Genomic DNA, 11,667 nt, shown 5'->3' with positions numbered 1-11,667 from the left:
TTTTAGGTGATATTGTATTCGATAATTAAGGACAACCCAACAAGTAATGATCGATTTTGATAAAGTAAAGTCAAACTAGACAAAATTAGGTTTAACTTGACTTTGAAACATTAAGGTTGAACTCGATAAGATGTTAAGTCGAATTCAACAATAGTTTAGGTCGAACTCAACTAAGAAAAAATAGGTTGAACTCGATAGATAGGTTAACCTCGAAAAAATATTTAGGTCGAACTCAACCTTTACGTTGAAATCGACATATAATAAAGAAAAATGTCATGGTTTATATGACATTTATATGTAATATTCACATAAATGGTCGAGTAATTTAGTTCAACATGTTTTACATAAGAACATTATATGTAATAAAGTAATGTCGAATTTAATAAGGACTAAATCAAATTCAACTTGAAATGACGTCAAATTCAATCAAGACTAAATCAAAATCTTAAAATAAGGTCGAATTCAATAAAGACTAAATCAAAATCGACAATTAAAGTCAAATTCAATAAAGACTGAATCAAAATCGACAATTAAGGTCGCATTCAATAAAGATTAAATCAAAGTTCAACTTATAATAACGTCGAATTCAATAAAGACTAAATCAAAATGTTAAAATAAGGTCCAATTCAATAATGAAATAAGGTCGAATCCAATAAAGACTAAATCAAAATCGGTAATTAAGGTCAAATTCAATAAAGACTAAATCAAAATCGACAATTAAGGTCGAATTTAATTTAATAAAGACTAAATCAAAGTTCAACGTATAATAACGTCGAATTCAATAAAGACTAAATCAAAATCTTAAAATAAGGTATAATTCAATAATGAAATAAGGTCGAATTCAATAAATACTAAATCAAAATCGACTTAAAATAATGTCGAATTCAATAAAGGTAAAATCAAAATCTTAATATGAGGTCTAATATAATAATGCAGTAAGTTCGAATTCAATAAAAACCGAATCAAAATCGACTATCGAATTCAATAAAAGGTAAATCAAAATCTACAATTAAAATAATCTAAAACCTATTCTTTTTGCGTGAAGATAGCCGCAGCAAACAAAATAATAATCAAGATCAAATAAACACAAAACCAATTGTGTAAGTCGGTCGAAGTCATTTTGCTTCTTATCTTGTTTTGTCGGCCGAACCAAAACCAAGAAAACAATTAAAAATTTTCTTGTTTTGTAAACAAAACTAACAAAAAGAATTTGCTAGCCTTTAGATCACGTCATTTTCAAATCGAAGATCAAAACAGTTTGCTTTTATATCAATCGATTTTTTTTCTTTTTTGTTTTTAACAGATGAGCCGAAAACAAGATTGAAGTAAGATCAAAAGGTATTTGTTAACTTTTGAAATCATATTTTCAGTATTAGAACAATACAAATCATTAGATCAACCATTGACTCATGATACCACATGTTGGAATTAATATGATTCATATTTTAAATATAATGAAAATATGATAATGATAATAATAATACCTGATCCAGAGTACCTTGTAAGAGCAATATTGTTTAGAATTTGAGAGAGAGAATGCACACACAATATAGGTGAAAGATTAGAGTTAGAATTGTTGTACATGACTCTCTATTTATAGAGAGAACATTTACAACTTTAACCCCTTGGTGTTTAGTTTGTGCAATATAAGTCCCCGTAGTTTCAATCGTCTATTGAAAAACCCTGTAATATGTCTTTTATAGTAAATACGCCCATCGTATAGTTACTAGACATAGAGATTTTAGTATTCGTCAATTATCATATCACAAAAGATAAACAATCGGTGATGGTCACATTAACATGATTCCAACATAGGTCAGACCTACTTCCATACTTTTCCGCCATGATTGATCTCAAGTAGCGTCGAGTTGGTGAATTTAATCGTTCGCAAAATATTTTTTTTTTCTGTTTTGTTCTAAGAACTTGTAGGTACATGTTCTTCTATGTTTTCATTCTTTCTTGTGTAAATCATCGGACATCCTATCTAAACTCAAAGAAGGATCATTGAATTGATAATAAGGATAAAACAAAAATCCTTATATAAGAATAGTTGATAACTAATCTTAGTGTATAACTTGTACTAGTATATGGTTGGTACCGGTAACCGGTTAAACCGGTCAACAGATCACCCAAGCTAGTATCGACCATGTATAGATCTAAAAAGTTTGTACAGAATATATAATAACAAAAGTTTATGGTGAGAAAAGTACGTAAACCAATGATTAAAACATATATATGAAAATGTAAGATTGTTGATATTTCCACACCCATGAAGACGTAAGATTATTTCATATTTTTTTAATCCACACCGTTTTGCCTATTGGCATGTGATAAAATAAAATATACAACAACAAAGAAATTTTAACATACAAAAAGTCAAGGTCATATTATAATGTAGTATTTGTAATTTAGATATAAAACACGCATATAACTCAAACGTGCACGTTAATGGCCGGACCTCATAAAATATTTGAAGTAGTCGTATTATTTTTGGATGACGATATTGTCGAACAATACATGATGACATCATGAATTTTTGTATGGATGAGACTAAAATTTATCTAATATTAGTGTAACTAGGAACTTTGCTTAATATATTTGCAAAATTAGAAAGTTCGGTGTCTTAAACACCGGACTTGGCCACGTATACTGAAGTGCGGTTTCTACACCACCGAACTTGCCCACCCACGTACACTGAAGTGCGGTTTTTACACCACCGAACTTGCCCACTTTGTCTTCATTGTATTAATGTTTACTCAAAAAAAAAATGATACCTGCATAAAAATTAAAGGAAGTCCGATTATGTAGGTACCAAACTTCACTTTTTTGTACGGCACATGGAGACCATATATTTATTACTTATTCAAAACAACCAACTTCTAACCATTTAAAGTGATAAGAGCTAAGTCCAGTGTCTACATTACCGAACTTCAAACTTCAAATGCTAGTTTGGTGTCTGCATTATTGTACTACTTTTTCTGAGCAACACGTGGGCAAGTCCGGTGTTTAAGACACCAAACTTCCTACTTTTACAAATATATTAGGTAAAGTTCCTAGTTTCACCAATAGTTAAACTTCAGCCCCATCTGTACAAAAAATTTAAATTTTTTGTACAGATGGGACTAAAGTTTTAACTATTGGTGAAACTTCTTTATTCGTTTTTTTATTATACAATACATGATGTCAGAATTCTGACATCATATATTGTATAATAAAAAAATGAATAAAGAAGTTTGAACCCAAATAATGATGATTTACATAAGAAAGGTAGAAGAAATCAACATTAAAGAATATGTACAAGAAATATGAACAAACCAAAAAACAATATAACACAATAGGCTACCGTCAATTCGAAGAAATTTGAGATGGATCATATAGGTCGAATAGTGAAGTAAGTTTGAGCTACTGTAAGACCGAAAAGAAGGATTCCAGCAACTAGTGCTATGAAACTCCATGGAGTATTGAAATACGTACGCCTTAACCATGAAACGTTTTTAGGCCAGTAGCCATTGTAATAATCCTCCATTTGTTGCCATTGTTGCGTGTAACAGAAGTCCTTAACCGTCACCTCTTTACATATGCTGTTAATCATATTTGAAGCCTGTTCACTAGAACCCAAATTGTTTATAAGTACTTTTGAACTTATTACCTTGTGAACATCCTCTTTGGTGTCTAATATCCTCTCCATGGCAAAAGCATATGATGTAACATAATTGGGAATTGCAGGAGAGCATTGTTCATACGCGATCAGGTTTCTTAGAACCGACTCTGTGTAGTCTTCAATTTGTAAAAATGGCATTTTGAAAGTAGGCTTACTCCATGAACAACAAAATAATGGAACCGTGGATGATTTGAATTCCATAGCGAGTAGCCACTCTTCATCTGTATTAGGCCTAAACATCACCCCTGCCAATGCAAGATCTGTAACCGAGTATGATATTGCATTTAGAAACTTGACACCTGAATCCGGATCCAATTGTTCTGTGAACGTGTCGTGTGCATGCTGATAACATTTTTGAAGTAGTCCAAGAATATGATCATGTCTTGTATTTGCTTCATCTTTGTCAAGGAGGAGCTCTTTTCCAAACGGGTTCATATCACTTAGAAATTCAAGAACAAGGTTAGCAAGAGAAACCGTGGGTTCTAATTTCCTAATCGTGTTCTCAAAGATATCAACAAGAACAAAGTAAGGGATTTGGTTTTCTAGAAGCAGCAAATCGTGCTTAACATAAAGCAACAACAAGTTATTGTCAAAAAATGATGTGCTCGGTTTTTTGTTAAACTTTGATCTGTAAATGAGTTCAAGTATGAAACAACCGTCAATAACCATCATTTTTGCAAATTTATGGTCATCATAGGTTTCCATTTTGCCTGCATAACATGCCTTGATTTGGTCTAACTTAGGAAGCAGCATATTGAGACATGCTTTCATTGCTTGCTCTCGTGAAGATGTTACACGACTAAACAAATCACTCAGATAACTCAATTTGTGCTTCTCGGCTTCTTTGAGGACCTCTATATCTTTGTGGAAAGGACCAATTGATACCACACGAGGGGTATATGAATTTTTATTGACATTTCGGAGAGTTTGTGGAACCCTGTATATAGAAGGTGAAAACACATCATGTTTCCTTCCTTTACCATCTTCTACAATAAGAATTTCAATGGTGTTATAAATGTTATCTGCGATATCTTTGTGGTCTACACTAGTGCTTGCCATTTGTAACTCTGGCTGTACAATATATGAATGTTATCAATAGAGTGTATATATAACTTGCTATTATTAGTAGCAACTTGAATTAAATTACTCCAGCCTTCTTGGTGCCTTCTTCCAATAAAAAAATTGAAATGTTATTTTAATTAAAAGGGACTATGTAACAACCAATTATGTCGATTCATATTACCAAAAGAAATTTTGACTATGAATTCGCTCATTCATACATTCTTAGATGACGCATATCTATTATTGTTATAAGACTTGACAAATTAATTAGTGATAATTTTGCAAAACTTGAGTTGCTATTAGGATAGCTAGGCAAAAAGTTAACAGTAGGAAAATCTCATATTCGGTAATACTGCAATAGCTATCTGTATATATATGAGATTTCAGTTGTTCAACATGGTAATAGTCTATCTGTTCAATAGTCTATATAAGGGTGGAGGGAGTAATCACTCTTTACCCAATCCTACCAAATTCATTCTCCAATCAAAACCCTCCAACTCATAACTACCCAATTCTATCCAATTCTTACCTAAATCACTGGCAATACGCCAATACATACCCAATTCTTCTACATAAACAATACATAATACTTTAAAAAAACATTACATAATAATTATAGGGACTAAAAATGTTCAAACTAAAAGTTTATAATAGTACATATATATATTTACAAAATTCTAAAACTACAGGGACTAAACATGACAGTTTTTAATAGCCTTTGTCTTCTCCAAATGGCCAGCTTGCAACAAAGTTATACATATAAAGTAAAGTAAAGTAACTTTCAATGCCGTTTTTTACGGGTTTTGGGTCTCAATACCGTCTTTGACGGTGTATGGGGGAGGTTGATATGTAGACAGCCTTACCCCTACCAAAGGTAGAGATGATGCTTCCAGGTTCTACCATAGGTAGAAAGGGACCTCCAGCCTTGCTGGGCATGAGGATCGAACCCATGACCTCTGATTTCAGAGACATGAGCTCCAACCACTGATCCAACCCAGTTGGTTTTAACAAGGTTATACATATATACATACATATATATATATATAATATATATATATATATAGGGGGACAATCAAATAAGAACAGTTTTAAAATAAGAACGGTGAGAACAATTTAAAAACATCATTTTGATGCATTAAAAGTCCATAAAACTAACATAGTGCAGAACTAATTATCTTTATTTATTTGTTTAACAACAATTTGAATCATCAAAATCGAAAAAATCACGTTTTTTGTTGGATGCATCATTTTGATGATTATGCATCCAAGATGGATGCACAAAACAAAAAACATGATTATTTCGATTTTGACGGATGAATGTGTTGTTAAACACTTATATAAAGATAATTAGTTCTGCACTATGTTAGTTTTATGGACATTTAATGCATCAAAATGATGTTTTTAAGGTGTTTTCACCGTTCTTATTTTAAAACTGTTCTCACTGGAGTGTTACCCTATATCTATATATATATATAGAAGCCGAGAAGAGACAAAAAAACAATAAAAGAAAAACAAGACTAGTGGGGGACTACCTTCCCAATGTTCCAATATTCATACCCCCGTTACCCGATTAACCAAGTCGAATTAATACCCGATTTGTCTTACCCGATTCATATCCGAAGGGTGGTGGCGGTGTGCCTGATCGTGGACAAATGAGGTGTTACAAAATAATTATGAGGTGTTACAAAATAATTATGAAAATCTACACTAAAAGATGTGAACTTTTAATTCTACACACTTTTTAGTACTTTTAGTTATATATATTTTTACACACATAAAAACGTGACAAAATTTTTAATTTGTTCACGCTAACTAAAAGTGTGAACAAATGTAACATTATTTGTAGTGGTTCCTGGAGATAACCAAATTGTTTCCATATTTTTGGTACTTTTATGAAAAACTCAACAATGTGAACTATCAATATCATGCAACAAAATGATGCATATTTTCCACTACATCAAACTAGTCAAAAGTATTCATTGGCAACCAGCACTTACAAAAACAAAGCATCATGACAATTGTTCGCTTACAGATACATGATGTTTCAAGCCTACACACACCAAAGAAACATGATGGTTCAAGAAATAAACGCTAGCGTACTAGTATATATAAACAGGCATTTCATGTTTCGTGTTTAGAAGAACCAATTGTACAAATATTGATGTATATACTTTGTTGAAAAAATATAAATACAACTTCGATTCATAGCTACTTAGCTGGAATAGCTAGAGAATATCGAAGTAGTCGATGGGTTTGAGTCTACAATACAGAGACTGAAATAGGGACCAAGAACATAAACCCATCGCGTGTTCTTGTAGATTGACAGGGAGACGACACCAAATTTTTGGATGTTTGATTTTTTTTTTGTCTGATATAGGAGTAGAAAGGAACAAAGGCAAAAAGAAGAAACATGTTTTGTTTCTTTTACAATTTTTTTACAACGGATTAGAAACAGGGTATTTAGGGTGCGTTTAGTTCAAGAAAACTTCAATGTTTTCCATTTTCATTTTCTAAGAAAACATGAAAAACAGGAAACGCGTTCAAATTGTAATTTTTTAGAAAAGTTTTCCTAGAAAATGAAAATTTCCTTTTCCAACTTTTGCACTAAAATTAGAAAACTGTTTTTATCAGTTTTTGTTTTCACTTTTCTATTTTCTAAACATTTTATAAACCTAAAATTAAAAAACAAGTGAATTTGAACATGTATTCTAGTTTTCTAAAATGAAAAAATGAAAACTCTATCTTTTATTTTGAACGCGTTTTCAAAATTTTCAAGGGTTTTTTAGAAATGAAAAACCTTTTCATTTTCTAGAAAACTAGAAATGGAAAACTTAAAAACATTTTCTCCAATTAAACGCGCCTTTAGTGTTTACTTATAAACCTAGAATTACCTCAACTGGACCCCTTCACAAAGTGACTTATATGTATCTGTCACAAACGATGATCTGAAACAACCCATAAATGTGTTAAAGTAGTGGTTGAGCTTATATTTTGGTGAATCACGGCTGTTATATACGATTTGCTTTTACTAGACAATCAAATACCACTTTTTATTAAGAGTTATAGTGCAAGATTTGTTCTTATAGTTTACCCAATTTCGTGTTTTACATCCTTGTTTGAAAGTTTTAAACAAATACATTCAAACTAGTCAGATACTTTGCACTTTACGTCCCTGTAACTAATGGCGTTAATATATATCCGTTAAGTTGAGGCACGTGCCCCACATGTGAGGGCAGTTTCTTAACCTCTACACCTGAGCACGGATGTAAACCATAAAAATGGGTAACCTTTATATGAAATTTTTTCAAATTTTAGTAATTGTATAATATCTAAATATTCTAATCAATTTTTTCATACAAAAAAAACTATAAATTATGAAAAATAAAGTGGCTCAAAAACCATTATCGTTTTAATTCGGGTAAAGTTTATTCTTATATATATTTAGATTGTGTTTTAAATTTTGATATTCATTTTATTATGCCAGTTTAGAAGTGACATTTTGTTCATGTATAATCGTAAAAAGGTTTTTTTCAAGATGATTTTATTTATCGATCTTATTTGTTTATTTAGTATACACAAAGCTGATATTTTAGTTTTTTGTATGTGATTTTGATTTTTTTAAACATTCTGTCGGAACACGATATTAGGGAAACTTCACCGTATAATGATGAGTGTTACACGTACCCTAGACAACGAAATATTGACAATGGGTCGTTACAAGTATTCGGAGGGAAAAATCTCAAGGTTTGGCATTTGCATTTAGCTAAAAGTTCAAGTTATGCTCTATAATTGATTTTTTTAGATAAATATGTACTTTTTCATTAAATGTAAATTTTTTCATACGTATAAGTTATATATATATATATATATATAGGGGAAGTGAAAGTGGTGGTGTTATGCATCCAAGTTGGGTGAAATCCTTCTCACAAAAAAAAAACATGGGGGCGATTATTAATTCATTATACATTAAATATTAAAAAATTAGTTTGTGAGAGGAATTTCACCCAACTTGTATGCATAACAGCAGCACCTTCACTTTTCCATATATATATATATATATATTAAGTTTTTCTTTATATTATTCATTGATTATATATTGTTTGAATTCTCATTTTATTTTTTTCAATAACAGACAATATTTTTATGACATGTTTGGTGCAAACCTTAAAGGGATGGAAAGGAATTCGGTGGCCGCAATGTAAGCATTCGGGATCGGGGTTCTTAATCTATACCCTATGGTCTAGGTAAATGAGGAAATAAGCTGAAATTTTTTTGTAACACGAGGATCAATGACAAAAACAACCACCACCACGGAATGTAATCTTGAAGGGCTGCCACCACCTTCCGTTCAAATCACACAAACCAAACCAAAAACTAAAATGGCAACTGGCCTTTCACCTCCAAACGTACTAGTAGTCAAGTAGCTATTTACAAACTTAACGACATTTTAAAATTACAAACACCTTTAAAAATGAGATTTTTTTAACTTAGGGCGGTCAATAACTTACAAAAAAAATATTACACTTTTCATATAAAATACCAACTTTGTAACACCCCAACAAGACGGAATTATCAGGGTTACATACTAAGCACAACACAACATGGAAATTAATTAGAGACGATCTAAAATGCATTTAAAGGATTGGACAATCTATAAATCAATCAATTTCAAGTACTGGAATCGTACTAAAATGCATAAGGAGCCTGTCCATCAAACGTTTACAAAATATAGTTCAAAAGATGGGAAATGATCCTAAGCATAACCCATAATCGCGAACTATGAATCACGGATCCATGAAGTCCAAGTCAAAGTCCAATCCTAGGACAATCAAGCAATAAGTCATCCAATACGTCGTCTATTAACTTGTTTACCTGAAAAGTGTACTAAAACGTGTCAACATAAAGTTCGTGAGTTCGTAGGTTTAAGTAATAAAAATCAAGTGTGTTGGGGTAACAACCGTTACTGATATACGAGGATTAATAACGTTCAATAACGTGGGCTCAACAATCCAATACGTGAGTATAAAGATACCCATAACGTCAATTCAAAAATCCATAACGTGAGTATAAAGATACCCATAACGTGGATTTAACAATCCATAACGTGAGTTTGACAACCCATAACGTGAGTATAAGGATACCTATAACGTGGATTTAACAATCCATAACATGAGTATAAAGATACGTATAACGTGGATTCAACAATCCATAATGTGAGCATATATGTGTAATAAACGTTTCAATAACACGTATTACAAGCAAAGAATTAAGTAGTTATCATCTCGTTCAATACCATAATCAATCTTATCAACCGACAAGCATTTAACAACGAGTACACTTTCCACCCCAAATAAAGTAAACGTAGAGGTTAAGAAACTCACCTTTGCCTTGTATCGTCTAGTTATAATTGAATTATGAGTATTTGTCAAGTTAAGAACATCCCAAAGTCCTCAATTATCGCAACCTATCATTTTGTTTATATGACATGCATATTAATATACATATGTATTGTATACGTACTTAGTCACATGATTCATAACTTAATCATTGTTATCATTTGTATACATATAGATATGTATTTTTATACATATATGTTCATATATATACATATTCATAATCGTTTATAAATTGGTTCTTTTTCATTCAACTTTAATTAAATTCGTTTTTTGTAAATCTAGGCCTTGCACGACTGCTATGGCACCAAAAATACATTCAAAAGGGTTGAGAAAAGGCCCAATGACAATCCAAAACGGCCCAAAGGAAGAGAGGCCCACGTATGCTTTAAACAATTGTCTGGAACGGTTCACGTGTTCTTTTTCTTTTATTTTTGTTAACAAAAACATGTATTATATATATATACATGTAGTATATATGTATTATATATATATATAAAATCGAACCCTTACCCAAAAACCGATCCAATATCCTCAATTTAGTTTTACAAATAAATTTTGACTTATTTAAATACATAAGATCCCTAATTTTCGTTGTAATTGATTTTAGCCCGAAATTTGTACAAGGCTTGACCATATTAGTCTATTAACATGTCTGTAAACATTTTCCAGTACAAAATTTCGACCCATAACATCAGTTGGGTATAAAACCCGGTTTTTGACCCATTTAACCTTTTTTTAATAAAAAACCCCTAATTTGACTTAAATTTTTGAATTTGGTTAAAAGCTTCAAAGGTTTTGCTTAGTAACAAGTTTACAACATAATTAGTTGAACAAGAGATGAATTTTACCTTCCAAAACCCTTCTCAAATGCTCAAACCCGAATTTGATCCGTTTAGAGAGTTTACTTGAACTTCGACCTATGAATCTTTGATATGATGATTAAATGATGATGAGGATGATGATTCTGCCTTAATCTTATTACAAGAACATTAATTTAGTTAGAAATTTAGAGAGAGATGTAAGAGTGTATGATTGGTGCATTTAGTGAGAGAGATAGATAAATAGGTGGAAGAATTGAGTGAAGGGATCTGGGTGGTGGGTAGTGATTGGGTGCTTAGGATAGGGTTGGGTCAAGGGTGGTTCATGGGTCACGGGTCGACCCAGGGATCACCCAGTTACGTTTCTAGTTACATTAAACATCACATTACAACTTAAAAATGATAAATACGTTCACGTAGCTCCGACTAGCATAACTACACGTTTCTAGTTCAAGATAAATAAATAAATTATTTAACTTAACTAGAATAATAAACATTTAACACGTTCGAGTCAACAGGTCGAGAAACAAATAAATCCACAAAATCATGGAATTTAATTACAATTAATCACGTTTAATTCACGTTAATACAAGTCAAAAATCACGAATGTTACATCATTCCCCCGTTAAAGCAATTTCGTCCCGAAATTAAAATCTAACTAAACTCGGTAAATAAATGTGGATACTTGGCTTTCATAGAGTCTTCACGTTTCCAAGTAAATTCGGGTCCA

The 11,667-nt window shown here is 31.6% G+C and overlaps 1 protein-coding gene across 1 annotated transcript; it reads right to left on the bottom strand.

The window, feature by feature from the left end:
• Nucleotides 1-3,370: 3,370 nt before the first annotated feature.
• Nucleotides 3,371-4,720, bottom strand: LOC122591676 (putative UPF0481 protein At3g02645). Its single transcript, XM_043763927.1, has one exon. The coding sequence runs from the start codon at nucleotides 4,718-4,720 to the stop codon at nucleotides 3,371-3,373; it is 1,350 nt and encodes a 449-aa protein (XP_043619862.1).
• Between the last annotated feature and the right edge of the window lie 6,947 nt (nucleotides 4,721-11,667).

This window comes from Erigeron canadensis, chromosome 3 (genome assembly GCF_010389155.1).
Source record: "Erigeron canadensis isolate Cc75 chromosome 3, C_canadensis_v1, whole genome shotgun sequence".
NCBI classification, from domain to species: Eukaryota; Viridiplantae; Streptophyta; class Magnoliopsida; order Asterales; family Asteraceae; genus Erigeron; species Erigeron canadensis.
Note: the sequence above shows the minus strand (reverse complement) of the source record. Positions and strands in the feature narration are given on the sequence as shown.